General features: G+C 41.6%; 3 protein-coding genes and 1 long non-coding RNA gene across 6 annotated transcripts; 2 read left to right on the plus strand and 2 right to left on the minus strand.

Moving 5' to 3' along the window:
- Window positions 1–3604: 3604 nt before the first annotated feature.
- Window positions 3605–6870, minus strand: tusc2b (tumor suppressor 2, mitochondrial calcium regulator b). The gene is made up of 4 exons (XM_047332867.1): window positions 6695–6870; window positions 5745–5991; window positions 4495–4615; window positions 3605–4402 (listed from the first exon to the last, which is right to left on the minus strand). Exons 2-4 carry the CDS (start codon window positions 5891–5893, stop codon window positions 4337–4339), a joined length of 336 nt encoding a protein of 111 aa, XP_047188823.1. The 5' UTR covers window positions 5894–5991; window positions 6695–6870; the 3' UTR covers window positions 3605–4336.
- On the plus strand, window positions 6206–9179 carry LOC118309170. The gene is made up of 3 exons (XR_004793430.1): window positions 6206–6581; window positions 8729–8769; window positions 8929–9179. It is a non-coding gene; the product is annotated as an uncharacterized LOC118309170 (long non-coding RNA).
- On the minus strand, window positions 7914–14438 carry rassf1 (Ras association domain family member 1). 3 transcript variants are annotated; one of them, XM_035630983.2, is made up of 8 exons: window positions 14271–14438; window positions 12823–12897; window positions 12379–12731; window positions 10668–10792; window positions 9301–9405; window positions 8898–9186; window positions 8699–8814; window positions 7914–8580 (listed from the first exon to the last, which is right to left on the minus strand). In XM_035630983.2, exons 3-8 carry the CDS (start codon window positions 12668–12670, stop codon window positions 8431–8433), a joined length of 1077 nt encoding a protein of 358 aa, XP_035486876.2. In that variant the 5' UTR covers window positions 12671–12731; window positions 12823–12897; window positions 14271–14438; the 3' UTR covers window positions 7914–8430. The 3 variants fall into 3 exon arrangements, with proteins under 3 accessions (XP_035486876.2, XP_035486875.2, XP_035486873.2); XM_035630982.2 differs by having other exon boundaries at window positions 12802–12897; XM_035630980.2 differs by having other exon boundaries at window positions 12379–12897.
- A 2315-nt stretch (window positions 14439–16753) lies between these two features.
- LOC118309168 (transmembrane reductase CYB561D2) lies at window positions 16754–18468 on the plus strand. Its single transcript, XM_035630984.2, has 3 exons — window positions 16754–17196; window positions 17274–17311; window positions 17745–18468. The coding sequence occupies exons 1-3, from the start codon at window positions 17061–17063 to the stop codon at window positions 18246–18248; spliced, it is 678 nt and encodes a 225-aa protein (XP_035486877.2). The 5' UTR covers window positions 16754–17060; the 3' UTR covers window positions 18249–18468.
- The last annotated feature ends 217 nt before the right edge of the window (window positions 18469–18685 follow it).

Below are 18685 nucleotides of genomic sequence, written 5' to 3' on the forward strand. Positions count from 1 at the left end.
GACACGATTTGTTTAGTTTTTTTGTCTTTTGTAACAACAAAACTTGAGGCTGCACTATAATATTTTTAGTACTTTACACTTCACAAGATCATATCTCCATATGGCTGAAATTTGGGGGGGTAATTGCATCCCAGTGTCGCTGCCCCCCCCCCCCCCCTAGTAAAGACCACAGTGGACTGTTCTCCACACACTGTTGAAGGTTAACGTTACCCCTGGCATGTTTCCTTTGTTTATTTTCTTTTAATTATATTAATATTATTCCATTTGTCTTTGAGTTTGCTCATCTGTAAATGTGATTACGTTGAATTCTTCCTGTTTGTGTCAATAAATGTATCAAATAAATTGTATTTAATTTTTTTAATTTAAAAGGTAATTCCCAGGATTAATTATTTTTTTAAATAATTTACAATATCCCAATTTTCATGTCTCCTTTTTCTATTGCTTATCATGCATCCATACAGTTGCAATTGTTTCTCATTTGTTATTTATTTAAGTCCCATGTTGTTCGTTTAGTGAAAAATTGTTTTGTAAAAACTAAATAAATAAGTTACTTCCTATGTTGTCTCACTGTAAAAAAAAAAAAAAAGTGTTTGTCTTGTCTAAAAGAGTGAATGGAGCTCTAGACACTCAGGGTGGAAGAAGCACAAGCTCTTTTTCCTTAAGCAAAAGTAACCACATAATTACTCCATCACAAGTAAAAGTCCTGTGTTAAAAAGATTATCTAAGTGAAATTTCAAATGACAAATTTGTCAGAAAAATGTCAAATCAAATGTAAAAGTACTCATTCAGGAAAAAAGGTGGATTTAATGGTGTCGCGTAACATTTGCACATGTATTATATTATAGGATTATTGTTATTGATGCATTGATGTGTGAGTAGGCTTTTACTGCCGTTTGAGGCAGTGCAAGTCTTCAGTATATCATTAGTATTCAATACAGTGTCTGGCAATTCAATCTTCAAAATCTATACATATAATCTATATCTGAAGAAAACATTTGTTACAAAAATGCAAAATCTCAAGGAGAGTCAATTTGTCTTAAATGTTGCTGGCACCTAATCTACTAGACATTTGAGCTTGAATATTAGCTCTAAATATGGATTTTGGACGACTAAGTTATTTTAATAAGTTATAAAGAAAATGGTAAAATTCTTGTTTTTTAATCTGATGTGTCCAAATAATGCATCTTACCAGCAACCTCTTCCTCTCTGCTCTCCAGATGAAAGTAGATCAATCAGGCTGTTGTTGTTGATCAAGATCAGGATGCACGCAGGTAAAGCTTGTTCTTCTGCTCCATTATCTCAGGAGGAGACTGAAGCAGTTAGTCATGCTGTGTTGGAATCCACCACTGACTTGTACTTATATGCAGGACACTCCACCCCTGTTTGAACTCTATTTTACAAACACGTGTGTAAAAGACCTCACTACACTGCCAACCCTTTCTTTTGAATAGAAAGAGTTTCAAAGTGCATTGCTTTGTTGTCTTGACAGAGCACACGAAACACAAGTGTATAAGTATCTGGCTTTATTGCTGTTTTACAAGTTACACCTCAAATTAAGACTTTGAAAGCTCAGTAAATAGATGACATACCATGACTTAAATAAAAGCATTTGAAACTATTTCTAATAGGATGCAGGAAATCTGGCAGATGTATTGCTTGGAATATGCTGTAATAGCTTCAGAAACCCATTCCGAATATTTTCTGAGTATACTAATTTCTGTGTTTTAAAAAGTAAAATTTTGTTGTGCATTATTCCAGTTTAGCTGTGACAGCAACATACACATCTACTGCTGCTTTTTTCCCATTGTACACTGGTTCTAACACAGGTTTAACTTAACTCAGCTGCCTGCAGCGCTGGGTGGGAAATGTCAGGTTAATTCATAGATAAATGGCTACGAGGGTAAACAAAGCTTATTGATAACCTTCTGTTAAACTAAATGGGGTCATGAACCCTTGGCGAGAAAATGAAAACCTTCAAATGTTCTTTTGTGAGATGTCTGTTTGAACCTGTGACAAAGAAAACACTTTTAGTTGCTTATATACTGATAAAGCAGATATTTAAACATGACTCAACTTCATAGAGGGTATGTCAGCCAAGTTACTGTTGGTTTCTCTTCTGTTGTTTTGACATGGCATGCTTTGAAAGAATGTAAAATAATTCACACATTCTCGCTTATAATAAGGTAAAAGATTGCGATGGTCTTTGTGAAAAATACCTTACTTGGCAGTTTCACGTCTCCAAATGTGCTCAGATATTTGTCAGCAAAGCCGAACCATGGGCGGTTTGCTGAGTCAAATCTTTCCCTTAAGCCCTCGTACTGCAACTCACCTCATGGCCTTGCATATTATTACAGTTTTGTGAAAGTAAACAACAAAAAGTAATTGTACAGCCATGTCTCCTTAAGACTCAATTTTAAAAAGGAATTCACCCAGAGGACTGGGTGCAGAGTAAATTCATTTCACGGGAGCAATAAAGTGGAGTGGATTTTGGCACAGTCCTTTTTTCATCCTCTATGGGGAACAATATCAGGGACAGCTTTACAGAAACCCCTTTCACATTGGGACTTTATTGATGGCCTTCACCTCTTGCTTACCTTCATCTACACCTCATTGACGGACACACATACACACAATTCACCTCCAAACAATGTTTGGACTTTGCAATTTCCTCTGCAGATGGAGGTCTGGAGCATTACTTCCACTACGTGGCTGTACACAGGTCCTGTCAGTTCAGTTCTGAGTGTACAACCTTTGACAAAAAGCTGAATCACCTGCCGTTACAAAAGACTCTCATTAGTGGGTTCAAATAATTGTTATGTAAAATGATTTCCAGAGATTCCCTCCAGAAACATCCTTCATTTCAGTTTGTATTACAAATAACCCATGTCCCATAAACAAAACTCCAGACAGAGGTACTACTAATATAGGCTGCAGAAGAAAAAATATGTTCACTAACATTCCATACCCTTAAAACTTTGTACACACCTTTCAAATATTGATCCTCTGGAACTTGACGTACTCTTTAATACCTGATATGATTAAACAGCTAAATATGGTTTCTATTAGGCAGGATTTACTCTTCCCTCAAAAGTAGCTGATTGATGTCTTTAAATGTCTCCAGACTTCCAGGCCGAAAACCCTGGAAGCGGGTATGAAGCTTCAGTCTTGTGATGACAGGTGGCCAAGCAGTATATGGCAGTATTACCCCGAAGAAATTTAGGGGTGGACTTAATAGTTGGTCAAACAATTGCATATTTTTTGCTGTAATCAGCCAATTGTGTGTTTTTGATGTTGAGGTATGTGAACTCTCTCCTGGTTGTTGCTTAAACTCTTTAATTCCCTTTAGAAAAAAAATCCCCCATGACTTTGTGTCCTCAGGCAGCTACAGCCTGGTGTATATTATAACTATAATCTTCACCTGCAACATTAAATCCAGATAATTTCAATGGAATTATTATAGGCAAGGAGTTTAAAGTATATCCATAGATTTCCTGCCTGCCCCTCCCCGTTATCTTGATGATTTGTTAAGTGAATGCACTTTAATATGTTGTTGAGTTATGTATGTATATGTATAGAGATTTTAAAGAAAAGGACCATGAGACAGTTCACCATTTCAATTTGTAATTTAAAAAACAGTTATAATAAATTAAAAGTGAGACATAATATGCCAAAGCAGCAAAGAAAACAACAAGATCTCTCACTAAACTGACTGCTGCGGTGTACACGTGAGGCTCGGAGGTCAATGAAGCCAGTCCATCTAACATGATAATAAGACGTTAATCCACTTCAGATTTTGTGGGCCACTGATTGTCAACTCCTTTGGATGTTACTGATAAGCAAATCCTGTTCCATGCATAATAACGCAAGTCATGATGGGGTCAAAAAAACTACTGTGTGCACCTGAACGTTCCTGCTCTCTCTCTCTCTCTCTCTATATATATATATGACCGTGACAAGAGAAATATCTTTCTAGAGTTCAGTGAATCAAACCAGAAAACAATCTGCCGCAACAAATTCAGGAGTGTCACATTTCCTCCTGCGTCTGCACACATATTCACACGTACATGCACACAAACCATGGTCTGTAAACTGAGTAGGTTTTGCCAACTTGGCATCCTTCTATAATCCCCACTTGTGACCTATTCTGTGTCTGCACACGAGCCAAAGGATCACATGCAGAGGCTTAGCATCATCACGGCTGCCTGTCCATGTAAGAGCATCAAAAATATCAAGAGATCATGTCATTTTAAAAAGTGGTTCAGGCTTCCAGCTGAGGGGGAAACCACGGGACGGAGTTGACACAGTGGCGAGAGTCTGAGACGATCCTCAGACATTGTCAGGCTTCACAGAGGACAACTGGGAAATCTACATGGATGCACGGGTGGTCCAGCTTTATAATTCCCTGGAAACAAACAAGAGAGATCAACATTATCTAGAGTAATAACACAGAGAATTGGTGCAGGTGAGTCAAGTTTACATGAATAATTCTCTCACCTGAGGTGTTAGGTTTTTGTGAATCCTTTTCAGTTTGGCCTTTTTACGCCCATTCTTCGTCACAATTGTCTCTTCATAGAACTCGTGGGCCAAGTCGCCATCTTCATCATAGAACAAAGAGCTGCAGCAGAGAAGAAAACTTGATGATCCATATGCATGATATGCCTCGAGTGTATTTAAATCTCCAGGACATGCAGAAACTACAGTTATTAAATAAAACTGAGTCAAGGCTCTGCAATTCTACAAGAAAGTCATTTTATTTTACATATATATATATATATATATATATATATATGAATATCTGATTCATTTGTCCGCACATACTATATTTGGTTTTACACTAAAATAGAGTTGGTCAATGTGAGCCACTCAAATATACACATGTATTTTTAGGCCCACGAGCCTGTGAGAAATGAAAGAAAAACACAACCGACTGCTTAGTTTGCTTATGCCATGGCCCTGTCAGACAGTCAGCTGTTTTCCTGTGGGTTAAATGCTGTTTTTGAAAGGTTAGAGTGTGTGGTGCACTAACAGAGGTCAGGCACGAGTATGGAGATAGTACAATAGCGATAAGGGGAGTGCAAAGACCACAACAGATCAGCTACACCAGCAGAGACAACAACATTTGTTTTTTCTGTGGAACAGGGTTGGGTCTCTTTTTCCACATCAGGTCTTGTCCACTAATGATTATTATTATAAATCTAATTCTACCTTTTAAATCTTGAGGTAAATTCATCCTTCATGTTAAAGCTCATCATTATTTTATTGTATTTATGTCTTTTTTGCTGTGCTTTTTCTTTGCACAGATGTTGTTTCTACCATTGCACTCAGTCTTTACGGTTTGTTTTTTCATGCTTGAGTTGCTTTCAATCGCAACGATTGTAAAGCACAAACTTCTGTTGTTTTTAATGTCCAATGTAAACAAATCTGACAAGACTTATTCCAACAGCCTTCTTCGTACACATATTTCAACCCAATAGTGCATCTTTTTAAAAAAGGTTGGGGCTGATGTTTGAAGGATGTACTGTACGCAACAGCACATCTGCATTGAATTAATCTAAAAAGTATAAACTCAAAATGAATAACTGAAAACAGCAAGCAAAGTTGTTCATTTTTACTTTAGATAAATATCAATATCAGTCTTTGTGTTATGAGGCAAAATGATACGGGAATCAACCAATATCAGTCAGCTATAACACTTGAATAATATCTCATGGAGATGATTTCACGATCCAAATGCGATTACTTACCTTCGTCTTGTTAACACAAAAGGTGTCGCGCCCAGGAAACTTCGAACTCTCGCCAGTGGCTGCTCGTTTCCATCTTTGGTCGGGTCGTCCACACTGCCGGAGCCCGAGAAAGGCCAAAATCCTTTGGACTTGGAGCCGCTGCCACCCATCTTCAGCTGCAGCACATTATTTTCTCGGGTCACAGGACTGCCAGCGGTGGTACAGTGTCACTGTACCGGATGGAACGTGACCTTCAGGGTGCAACACGGGAAAGGCTACGTAAGGTTAGTTTCTCCCCCAACATATTTTGAACATGACCAAAATGATTTAACTTTCTATTTTTAATTTAAGAAGGAGAGATGAAGAGAGACTTGTTTTAAGAGAACAACATAAGCGGCAACACAATGAAACTGATTGATTAAAGATAAAACCTATTGCACACGCAAAGGGAAGTTGTTCTAGTTATACCTGCTCATTAGTAAGACAGTTGGGTTGTGATCCACATGCCCTGACTCCATATGTCTGAATGGAGCATGACAGTGCAACCACACCACACGACGTCAACACAGCCCCGCACACGTCGCGTGTCTGCTCGCGGTGTCATGCCGATCATTCGGTACAAGTGAATACTCTAATTAACAAAGTCCACTCAAGACGCTTGGGGGTCCAGAGGGCTCGGTCACTGCAGGTTGCCAAGGAGAGGCTCAGCTAACTGGGCTAGCTAACCCGGGCCGACGGCACCGTGCAGCATCCGTCCCAACGCGGAGGGTTACGTAGCCGCCGTGTCACTTGACGTCCCGGCTGCTCACACTAACATCGGATGAAGACGACTGGCACCACGTCTGTAACATTAGCGAGGTCAACATGTTTCCGTCCGCTGATTAAAACAACGCACACTGACGTTGCCAGGGGCTAACGGTAGCTGGTCGCCTGCGCCAGCGTCCGTCGCCTCGGCTCAGTTGGAAACATACCCCGCAGTGGCGTCGTCGCTGGGGAGGATATCTCTCTCGACGAATCGTGTCCTGTCGGGATGTTAGTCGAGCACAAGCGCACACCTCGCAACACACACTGAATAATGGGCGGCTATGCTATGTGTTTATGCTAACGTGACACGTTGTTCCTCTGCGTTTCTTTCTGCCGTCGGCTGCGGAAGAAACACGTCGAGCTGTCGCCACCTCGCGGACAGGAGGGGGACTGCAGCGACTTTACTTGCGATAAGATAAGACGAACCTTTATTCGTCCCACAATGGGAAATTTGGGCATGACAGCAGCAAAGTGGACAAAAAATTAACGAAATAGTAACATTAAATTAAAAAAAGTATATAAATACTATATACAGAGGAGTAGCAATAGTTGCACATGGAGACTGAATATAAATATTGCACAGTTGGTTATTGCACTTTAAGTGTGCCATTGAATGTCCTGTGTGTGTTCTATTGAGAGCAGTGCTGGTTGTACAGTCTCAGAGCCGCAGGAAGGAAGGACCTGCGATAACGCTCCTTCACACACTTGGGGTGAAGGATCCGGTCGCTGAAGGAGCTGTTCGGTGCAGAGACAGTGTCCTGCATGGGGTGGGAGTCGTTGTCTGCCACTGATGATAGCTCTGCTATCATCCTCCTCTCACCCACCACCTGCACTGTGTCCACGGGGCTTCCCAGGACGGAGATGGCCTTCCTGATCAGTCAACATGTGATGATGACATGATACTTGTGACACGTTTTCAAAAGTATCAAGTCATACAAATGCCCCTTTGCTGTTATTCCTGGTTTGTGATACGATTAAAGGGAAAACCTAAAGCTGTAGAACACAATAATAGGATTCCAGTTGCATAGCAAAAGGTCACACAAAGCTTGCTCCATAAAGAAGACACCTTCAGGGTGAGTTTGAGCAAACACTATAAACCGGGGCCTTAACATGCAAAACCAGAGCCTGCTCATACTAATCTTGTGGCCAACTGACATCAAATTGCTGCAGCCAAGTATGAAAACCTTGCGAAAGGCCTAAATAGAAGAATGCACACATGTTATCACAGCACATATACGATGGTTAGTACTTACATTTGAATTCAACGTTCCAGAGTCCACATACATTGGCCATAAAACCTGCTACCACAACAAACTTCATCAAACCTTTCCATGTGAAGTTTACAAACATTCACAGCAACGACAACAGATTAACCACAATTTATTACCATCAGTTTATTAGATTGTTAGAATTTAAACACATTGTTTCACATTTTAACACATCCAGATCTATTTCACAGGTTTATATAAAGTGCCAGAATTTAAAAAAAGTCTAAAAAACAGTAAAGGAAACTAAATGTCTCATAAAATGACAAGAATAAAAAACACAAATGTGTCTTCAACACCACTATAAATAATCTAATTGAGCAGCATAGTTGTTCAAGACAGAACTGCAATGGATTGTCTTGTATAATATTTAATGTTTTTGTTCATTTTTGCAAATCCAGTTAAATCCAGTGGCTGAACTTACCCAAAAAGTGGCAGTGTCTTTATCTGGTTCTCATTAAATGTAACAGCAGTATCCCTGCTTCTTTAATAACCATAATTTAATATAATGTAATTGTCTGAGGTCTTCCCTTTTCCATTGCTGTAATTGTTTTTATTGATCCTTGGAAGTGATCCATGACAGTGGCAGAAGCTCCTTTTTCATGTTTAATTGTGGGGATCAGTCGCATCACTCGGAGTCAAGCAGGAGTAGTAATCCTCGCCATCTCCTGCTTCATCTTGTCTCTAGCAACAGCGTAACGCCTCACAATCTGACGCACATGCTCTTCTTCCTCCCTCTGCAGGATTCGCAGAAAGTTGCACAACTCAGGAAAGCTAAATGCGTCCCACTGTGGAGGAGTGTAATTTCAGATTAACAGCAGTTATATAAATCATATATTTCATGTCAAAATACATTGAAGCTGGGTTATCATGTGACCTAAGTCTCAGGGCCAAATGGAAACTTACATTGACTTCCCCCGTCTCATTTTCTTTTAGAACCAGACTCAGGACTTTTTCACTGGGGCCAGCACACAAGCGTAAGTAGAGGGGACATTCATCCTCAGACAGTTTACGCATATACACTATGTATTGGGAGAGGAAAAAATATTCAATACTCGAGGGCACTTTTTTGTTTGACTGTAAACACACAATGTTGAGAACATACCTTGACTTTGTCTCTCGGTGCGTTCGAACAGGGAAAACTTGGCTGGGTTGTCCACCATGGTGAACTTGTTGAGCAACGCCCCGATGACTTCCCGTACCCGTGTTTGGGAGCTTATGTGCAGGTGCTTTGCAGTATCTTTGGGGAGGTAGAAAGATGTCCGCCGTTCCAGCCGTCTGTCCTGCTGATGTCCCTCTTGTGTCGAGCACAGGCTCTGAGGAGGAGGAAGGGAGATCGGTCGAACTAACTGAAAGTGGACCTTGATGAAACCAGTGTAGAACCCGTCCTTATTCTGCAAAGTAGATCGATGTGCAGCATTAGATGCGGAGTGAAATGGTTTCATGCAATATCAACTATAGAAAATTAAACATAAAATGAGAAAAAAAAAGATGTATTCGTCACTCACAACCATCATGTAGAGATTGCTGTTGATCTGAGCATTATAATCCTTAACCTTCTGTTGAATCTCCCCGACACTTAGCTCCTGCTTACCCGAATCGATCTGTTCATCCTGGAAAGTAAAGAGCAGCAAATGGGCCACATCATGTCAGCAGAATGTTTGTCTTCACAACTGAGCGTCAAGAGGGAAAGAGAAAGTGACAGAGCAGAAATAGAAATGCAACAAATAAGCTCTTAATCTATAATTTCCCAATGTCGTCATCCACGAATCAATATCACCTGAAAACTGCTACGTGCCCATAGGAACTACTCCATAGCCTCACTGCTGACCCTCTGACCTTGTGGAAGAAAGATGCATATGCAGTGAAATACACTTCCAGCTCTGAGCCACTGTCCTCTGGACTGCTGAATGTGTTCCCCCAGGTCATCTCTGAAGTTCGGGAGAGCAGGGAATGAGGATTTCAGAATGATCTTCAGATCTGTGTTTCTGAAATGTCTCCGCTCTCCTTTGTCTGTCTGCAGAAAACCGATCACACTGACGGCCCTTTAAACCCCAGCATTCCCATCTGCTCCTCCCCGACAATAAAACTTCACAAACACATCTAAAGGGCCGGCCCAGTCCCAGGGAGAGCTGCTTAAAATTACCCCGAGTTAAAAAACATTTTCCTGATGTTCCAGTTGATATGTGTGAGAGTATAAATATGCTCCTCACTGATATGTATAGTTAATTTGCACTTGCTCCTATTACTTGTACCGATCCATGTATTAACTCCACCAAAAGGATTTTGCTGTAGCTTCCCTGAAGACTTAAACACGGCCAGAAGCATTTACTCTTTCAACAGCTCGAGATACATTACATGTTAATGGAAAAATAATCACAACTAGAGCCAAAGCACATTCATAACATTTGGGTTGATACACACTGAAGCACACATTTGATGATTTGGTGGGTTGTGGTGGTCCATGGACCTCAGTAGTGTCTATGTTAACGACATCTGTTTTATTGCGTTTAGTTGTTAAGTCGTCCCCTCCCCTCAGCTCTCTCCTAAATGACTTTCTGTATAGATGCCTCCACAATGAAGAGGTAATAAATTTGGTATCTGCGAGGACACATGTCCCACTGAAACACAGTGGACAGCTGTGGACAGTCTGGTCGTCTCCATCTGTTTTGACCTGCCCACCTAAACAATATGAACAGAGGCAGGACTCTGTTCATATTGTTGTTGTTTTTTTGCTTAAACAAATATTTTTGCTCGGCTGATCTTTGAGTCACAATTTAAGTTTTCTTGGTAAATAAAAAAGACAAAGAAGACCACTGCTTCTCTGCTAAAATGCACTCCTGGTAAAATCTGTAGTTATAGCTTTGTTTCTCACCACATTTGTGTCTGTCTCTATGGCGTCGACAGAGAAATCTGCCGGGTCTGTCAGCAAACTTGCATCTCTGCTGCAGTCCAGTTGGATGAAGGGTCGACAGCGGTGGTGACAAGTGTAACTGCAGTCTGAGAGAGCGAGAGAGATTTGATTTTTTAAAAAACAATGTTTATTAAGATTTACCAGAGAACATCACAGCCCTCTACAAATGAAATGAGAAAAAAACACAGAGAGAGAGAGAGAGAGAGAGAGCATTGGAGGCGGCACACTTTGCATCCTCGCTTAAGCTTTGGCTGCTCATGGTGTGAAACCCTCCGCTCTGGATTGTGTTCAGCATCATATTTGTTATATTAGCAACATGCTGTTCATCCTGTTGTCAGTTGTTGTTCTTCACTGTGCTGTCTCTGAGCTGGATTCAGTGGCTGATTGGAAAACCTGATTGGAAACTCCAAACAGACCATGGCGCACCTGGGCCCAATGCTCCATTCTGGAAATAAAAACCCCAGATCCCTGTCTGGCTTCCTCTTCCTCTTCCTCTTCCTCTTCCTCTTCCCTGCCAGCACCAACACCTTTTTGCTTTCATGTAGCCTTTGCTTTAATTTCACTCCACAACACCTTTGCTCTACATTGTCCACATACATCCATGTGAACACCAATGATGCCACTGACTTAACACACCCCATTTTTGTTGTTTCATTATTTCTTTTTAACAAAGTAAAAATGGCTGCGTTAGTTATTTAATGGTATGTTCATTATAGGTGCGTCACTCTGTCGCTGGTTTGTTTCTAATTGCTACAACAGTTGATATCTTTTGTCATGACTGGGCTCTCGACGTGCCGCAGAAACGCCCGGAGTCAAAGGATACAGATAAACAAAGACATTCCCAGGAGCTGTCTGTACCGACACACACTGAAAACTTGACATTTGCCGGACCTTCCTGAAGATTCAAACTCTGTGATAAAGGTTTCTCATGACTGGAAAAGAATAACATGAGCATCCTGCATTCTGGCGACACTGGAAATTGGAAAGGGAAGAATATGTGAGAGCGTAAGATGGAGGAACAGAGTTGATTTTCTCTCTTTTCTGTCTTTGATGTAAATATATATATATATTTTAAACATATTTTTTATTTATCATCTCAAATTCAGCCATTTATTGGGCGGTAAAATATTTAAAGTTCATACCAGTTATCTTTGCATAGTAACCACAACAGGGGTTCACATTATGTCTATTATTAATCTCTTTGGCAGGAACAGCCCGACACACTGACTGTATGTCATCCTGTCGCATGCAATGAAGACTTAGTGGCTGGTTGCCGGATTTTTTCTTTTTAGGTCAATGCCCAGAGTCAAAAACATGTATACCATGTACACGCCACACTTAAAGCACAAAGCTGTGGTTATTCTATGTTTTTCTTTTCCAATTAAAAATGGGCAAAAACCACCAATGTCTGTCTTTGTTTGTCTCAATATTTTCCACATTTCCCTCTTTGTGGCCTGCAACACCAGGTCCCTTGGTGAGCCACATTGTTGCTCACTGGTGTTTTTTTAATAGTTCTGGATGACAGTGGAGCTGTACGTCACCGAGTAATGAGCAAGGCTTTGACCACACAGAAAATACTTTTTGGTAATTTATTGTTGGTTTTGTTCTTTCCGAAAAAAATCACAATCATACCCTAGAAATTGAAAAAGATGAATGTGCAGAAGGTACTCACTGGTGCAGCGCAGACTCTGCTTATAAAGACCCCAGAGGAATTCTCCACACAGGTCACACCAGGTGAGATGAGCATGACTGTAGGGCTGGAAGTCATGGCCCACTCCCGTCTGTCCTGTCTGACGGCCGGGCGCCTCGATGATGACGCTGTCTCCAACCAGACGAACGACTCGGAAGGCGCAGGGCTGACCTGCGACCGCAGGCGGCGGAGCGGTGCGGGCTGCAGGAGCAGCCAGCTCGATGGGATCATTCAGACTGAGGTCCTTCAGCTCGATCAGCTCACACTTAGACATCCTGTCCTCTATACACACACTGTCATGTCAGGTCAGCACTGGTGTGGGCGTGCGTTCGGCTCTGAGAGGAGAAGGCATTAATGTGTGCACCATTGCATTGTTGTTGAGGATGTTGCGATTATAATATGTACAGTATTTTGACGACGAAGCACCAGGTCAGTTTATTCCATCCACTCCCAGCTTTGTGTGTCGTGCAGAGGAACAAGCAGCCACCGAATCCTTAGGAGCTGCAAGACAGTTTGAAATCATACAGTGAGAACATTATACTCTTAATACATGCATGAGTCAGTTTAACATATGAGAATCATACAACACAAGTAAATTCCGTGTCTGTGCTGTATTATGCTATAGGCTTTAAAATTGGAAAAAAAAAAGATTAACCCTTGTTGTCTGCTAACGGGATTCATATGATTATTTTAAAATGTGGGACAAGATGACGAGTATAATCCTGTGCAATCCTGGGACAAGTCGTCCTGTTTTTCTGCACCTGACAAATGAATCAAAACTCAACATGTTTGAGGTCAATATCATTATATTCATTAATCAATCATTTCAGGAATAAGTGGCAACAAGATGAAAGTAAAAAAGCCTGCAGCGTTGATTTCAAGTTTTTAAAAGTACAGTTTGTTTGTGAACATCTACAGGTGTTGAATGAATGAGAGGGAGTGGTGGAATGTGCTGCGCACGTACTTTAAATTATTTACTTTTTATGCCACGTAATATTTCTTCTCTAATACATTTTAAAAGCAATATTCCCTCCCCTATTTGTTGTAGCTATTCATTCAAAGTCATTTTGCCGATTAAGATTATTAACATAAACATATGACTATTTTATAAACTATGAAGCATTGTTGAAGATAAAAAAAAAAGTTAACCCAGAGCCCATTCGATGCTGCTTACATGATTAATTATTAACTGTTATCAATTTTAGTAGCCATGACAATTCATTGAATCTACTGAATAGCACTTTACTTTTGATATTTAACCTCCACTTTCTTTACCCTGGATTTATGATTGCATATAAATATTACAGTTTATATTTTAAAGTTTTAAGTATAGGATAAACATATGTCGGTACTTTTCTCTGAAGTGCAACCAATCTGAATCCCTTTTCCACCACTGGTGACAGAGGCCCAGGGATAACACTGCCTGCTGAGAAAAGCTGAAACACCGAGCTCGTTTCAGTGGAGCGTCGTGAGGAGGATCGAGTGGCGCGTCTGACAACTCAGTTCGACTCGTCTCCCCGCGGAGCTGCACTGCGACCTGAATGAGAGCAGCCCGGGATGGACGGCATCTGCCAAGTGGGCCAGCACACGGTGCTCTTATTCCCACCGGGCGACAAGAGCGCATTGTAGCCGCGACCATCCTGCCACACGCTGCTGCTCGTGTCATTTCCGTGCAGAACTAGAGGCCTCCATGGTGAAAGTTACTCGTTCTCTGATTTGTCCTTCGTTGAAAGGAGCGTCGCTCGTCTGTAACGGGACAGGCCGGGTGAAGCCTGTGCGGGCTGAAACGGGGCTGGACACAGAGTGGGACAGACGGACGAACCTTCGCATCCTCTGAGAGACAAACTGTTAGAAAAAGAAGAAGAAGATCTTACCTCGTTTTAATTCCATCAGCGCCACTGATCGTAGAGAGGATCCGTTAGTTTTGGTCGCTGAATTGACGCAGAACCGTCCCAGAGCCGGACTCGCGCACTTCTGTTTGCGCATGGACGTTTTGACTGCGGGATTACGTCTAATCCCGTGTGTGAATGAAACCATCCTGAGAGAGGGGATGACGAGGAGCCGCACACACGCACACACACACACCCGCACACACACACACACACGCACACGCGCACACACACACACGCACACACACACACACACACACACAGATTACTTTTACAGGACATAATACATCTTGGATCTTGCAGGACTAAAGACAAACACATTATTTATTTTATCAGACCATTTCCTTGTTTATGTATGTACCATATGAACTAAGCAGCCCACAACTGACCATACATGCCAGGCTTTACTTTTTTCTTTTGCAGTGTTATGAAATCAGCAAGGTGGCCAAATGGTCACCAACCCAACACATGAAATGTAAACAGAATAGTCTGTACACCAGAATTGGCCAATACTGCTAAATCAAACCAGCAGCCCAAATGCAGTTACACGGTACAAACAGTGGCTCACGTGTCTGCAGTCGCCAACTCCTACACTTGCACTAAACGGTTATTGCCATGAATTCATTTTGTGCCAAAACTGATTCAGATCTTCCATAATATAAATCACTGCTGGTGTAATTGACGTGCCATCCACTATAGCACTGAACAAGTTAATCACAAGACTGCAGACAACCAAAAATGTACCTTTCACTTAGCTTTTGGTTTTTTAGTGTCTCCTTGGAAACTGAGGCTGCCTTCACCTTTACAGAGTCCTGTGAATATCAAGAAAATTAGCCATGCCTTGCAGGTTTAAACTTAGACCCAAGAAGTGGGTGATTTGTACAGATACTATGGGAATGTTGACAGTACTGGGAAAGATAAATATCCTGGTCTTAGGTTGCATAAAATTGACTTAATTTAACGCAAACATCTCTAAAATGACGTTGAGCAAGAGGCGGGGTTCACCCTGGACAGGTCGCCAGCCCATCACAGGGCCAACATACAGAGACAAACAACCATTCACTCTCACATTCACACTGCTGGTCAACCTAGAATCTCCAGTGAACCTAACTCCAATCTGCATGTGTTGGGACTGTGGGAGGAAGCTGCGGCACCTGGAGAGAACCCACACAGACACGGGGAGAGCTTACAAACTCCACACAGAAAGGCCCTGGGTGATATGTTTTATCATGAAGAATCTTATATATACTTTATGGTGGCGCACAGCTGATTTAATTTCCGGTTTCAACAGGATGCAACGTATTTTAGACCGTTTTGCACAACCACGCAAAGCAAACATGACGACTTACACGGAGGTCGGGTTAACTCATTCAAAGTTGATGAACAAATATCGGTTCTTTGTTGCAGGTGATAATACATATCTGAACACATAGTTACGGACAATATTTTCAATTTCTGTGAATAAGTTCTTCTAAATATTACACACTGTAGCTTTGAATGTAGTGAAGTATGAAGTAGCACAAAATGGAAATAGCCAAGCAATTCATATATAGATCATATATAAGTGCCAAAGACAACGAGAGCTGTGAGCCATAGTTGATAACAGGTCACAATAGAAACCCCTTTCCCAAGTCTAACTTCGAAAAAAACAAACAAACAAACTTGTAATCTAAATAAATAGTGGCATTGGATGTAAGGGAGGGAGCAAAATAGAGAAGAGAGAAGAAAGAGAGAAAGAGAGAGAGAGAGAGAGAGAGAGAGAGAGAGAGAGAGAGAGAGAGAGAGAGAGAGAGAGAGAGAGAGGGTCCTGAATGAACATGGTGTTGTTGTGTTCTCATACTGTTGTCCAGTGATTGGCGTCCTTGCAGAGTCACAAGCTTGTAAGAGAGTAATTGGAGCACAACGACCAATGGGCAGCTGACAGTGAGTGGTATCAGTCATCACATCATACAAGGGCATATCATTATATGAACTTTTGTTGTTACTATTATCATCTACTATGTTAACATTATCATTATTATTAATGCTGCCATTCATTTTAATTTATTATCAAAACCTGCCACATTTATTGTGGCCATTTTAATTATTAAAAATAAACATTTAAAATACCTCTTTCTTCCCCGGATGTTAACTGTATTCAGACTACTTGTGCCTACTGAACCATAAACACACTCCTTGACTCAAAGTGTTTGGTGAATCTTTTTTCAGAAAGTCTCCACGTCAGCCTGAACTCGCTGCGTCACGTTGGCCAGAATAAAATAATATGAAAGACTTCCGGGAGTTCCGGTTTCACAATAAAGTCGCGAAAATGTTGGGTGTTGTATGCACAAGCAAGCCCCACATATCGAGCGTGGATCTACATTTAAATGTGCTTTCAGTATAATATGAAGGAACACTATGATTGGAGAAAGTCATATGTGGTAAAGGTTGGTTGAAAATTGGCAGAACGTTTTATACTGGTAGTGCAACCGGAAGTGTGCTTTTTCTTTTGGCTCCGGCGGCGTTGTTGAACAACAGAGAGCGTGATGGACTGATGACTGTCGGACTGATCTCTCCCTGAGTCGTGAAGTCACAGTTATGTGACTGCAATGTGGTGATGTAGACTCCGTCTTCTTCTTCTTCTTCAGTTCAACCTTTAGTCTTTAAAACGAAGCAGGACTCAAGTAGCGAGAGCTGGTCAAACTTTTCACCCACCGTTAGTTCCGCATCGCTTTGACTCAAAACTGTCAGGTAAAAGTTACCGACTTAGTCGGCACAAGAAGTCTTTATCCAAACATGGTTCAGAACAACAGAGAGTCCGACGGCGAGCCTCGGGTCTACGGTTATAGCAGAAGGGCTTCTGCTGTACTGACCCACTTCATCTGCGTCGGCTTCAGCGTCTTCATCGCACTTCTGTCTCGACCGGGATCAAGTGAGTGATCCTACTCTCACATCGGTGCCCCTCTGCAGACCACTGGCTCATCCGACTGTCTCCATTCTGTATTCCAGGTTTGTTTTCCTGGCATCCGTTCTTCATGACCCTGGCTGTAAGTAACTAAAACTACACTCAGCTGTGAACACGTGACATCATCACAGCCTTGTATTGCATGTATTCATTATAGACAGAGCTGAGATTTATTGGTCCAGGGCTGCAACACACTTCACTGCCCTGAATCTTATAATCAAATCTATTGTCATGTATAACAAAGATGGCAATCAATTAATTGACGATCAAATTAGTTGCCGATTCACCTTCTTTTGATCGACTCGTTTCAATAATAAAATAAATTCTGCCGCTCTGAATTGGTTGAACAGAAAATAACTCCGCAGTTTGATAATCGATCGCGCGTGAAGTCGTTTTTAAACCCAAACATTTTTGTTAATGCTATTTTATGACATTTCCGATCAAATAAACAAGACAATATTGGACTAATGAACAAATATAATCATCAGTCGATTTTTCTGTATTATTTTCTCCAGTTCTCCTTCTTCATGACAGAAGCTATACTCCTCTTCTCCCCCCACGGCTCCCCTAACAAAGGGTTTCCACACAAGGCCAAAGGTCGTGTCCACTGGATCCTGCAGGGCCTGTGTGTGTCCTGTGCAGCCCTGGGTCTGGCAGCCATCTCCTACAACAAGCACCTGAATGGTAAAGCCCACTTCGCCTCGTGGCATGGTCTGCTCGGCCTGCTCACGGTGTGTGTGGTCGCGTTGCAGTCGCTGGCGGCCGTGCCTCTCATCTACCATTCTCTGGCCAAAGGCTGGTCCCTGGCCAAACTCAAACGTTACCACGCTGCGTCCGGACTCGTCACTTACCTGCTCGGCAGCGTCAGCCTGCTGCTCGGCCTCTGCTCCGCCTGGTTCACCGCCTCCATTGGGGGATACGCCTGGTACCTGTCTGCGCTCTGCCCGGCTGTCAGTGCCCTCGTCGTAATGAACCAAGTCTCCAGCGCTTACATGGCTAAGAAACGGTTGCAGTCCTGAGAGAGGGGACACATTTATTGACACTTTAATGATGCCGTCACTGAGAATATGTTAAGTTTTTTAGCTCCATCTCAGTCACTTAGATTTGCTTTAGGAAAAAAGCAGACTTCTGTAGCTACACGGCTAAAAGAAGCATAAGTACCTCATGTGGATGATGAAATAATTTTCTCTCTTTGCCTTTTTTACATAATAAACACAGGACTGAAGCTACTATTGAGAACACTGATGTCATGTGTTCTGTATTTTTGTGTAATGAAAAAATTGTGGTAACCTCAGTATTTCTCAATCATGGCTACAGCCTTGAGTATATGTTGAACTCAGGTTAAACTGTTACATCTTTAGTTTACTATCCGTCCTTTGGTTACTGATTTAGCATGTTTGAATATATCACATGATGTCATATCAAAGGCGTGTACAAAATGAAAGCATTTCTATAT

Source organism: Scophthalmus maximus, chromosome 6 (assembly GCF_022379125.1).
Source record: "Scophthalmus maximus strain ysfricsl-2021 chromosome 6, ASM2237912v1, whole genome shotgun sequence".
Taxonomy (NCBI): domain Eukaryota; kingdom Metazoa; phylum Chordata; class Actinopteri; order Pleuronectiformes; family Scophthalmidae; genus Scophthalmus; species Scophthalmus maximus.

What these genes read in the sequence shown, in the direction of transcription:
- LOC118309168 (XM_035630984.2), top strand. Translation starts at nt 17,061, where the DNA reads ATGGTTCAGAACAACAGAGAGTCCGACGGCGAGCCTCGGGTCTACGGT. An exon ending in TCTGTCTCGACCGGGATCAA is followed by an intron (nt 17,197 to 17,273) that starts GTGAGTGATCCT and finishes TCTGTATTCCAG; the next exon opens with GTTTGTTTTCCTGGCATCCG. An exon ending in CGTTCTTCATGACCCTGGCT is followed by an intron (nt 17,312 to 17,744) that starts GTAAGTAACTAA and finishes TATTTTCTCCAG; the next exon opens with TTCTCCTTCTTCATGACAGA.
- tusc2b (XM_047332867.1), bottom strand. Translation starts at nt 5,893, where the DNA reads ATGGGTGGCAGCGGCTCCAAGTCCAAAGGATTTTGGCCTTTCTCGGGC. An exon ending in TTTGTGTTAACAAGACGAAG is followed by an intron (nt 4,616 to 5,744) that starts GTAAGTAATCGC and finishes TCTCTGCTGCAG; the next exon opens with CTCTTTGTTCTATGATGAAG. An exon ending in ACAAAAACCTAACACCTCAG is followed by an intron (nt 4,403 to 4,494) that starts GTGAGAGAATTA and finishes GTTTGTTTCCAG; the next exon opens with GGAATTATAAAGCTGGACCA.
- rassf1 (XM_035630983.2), bottom strand. Translation starts at nt 12,670, where the DNA reads ATGTCTAAGTGTGAGCTGATCGAGCTGAAGGACCTCAGTCTGAATGAT. An exon ending in GCAGAGTCTGCGCTGCACCA is followed by an intron (nt 10,793 to 12,378) that starts GTGAGTACCTTC and finishes TCGCTCTCTCAG; the next exon opens with ACTGCAGTTACACTTGTCAC. An exon ending in ATGAGACGGGGGAAGTCAAT is followed by an intron (nt 8,581 to 8,698) that starts GTAAGTTTCCAT and finishes ACTCCTCCACAG; the next exon opens with TGGGACGCATTTAGCTTTCC.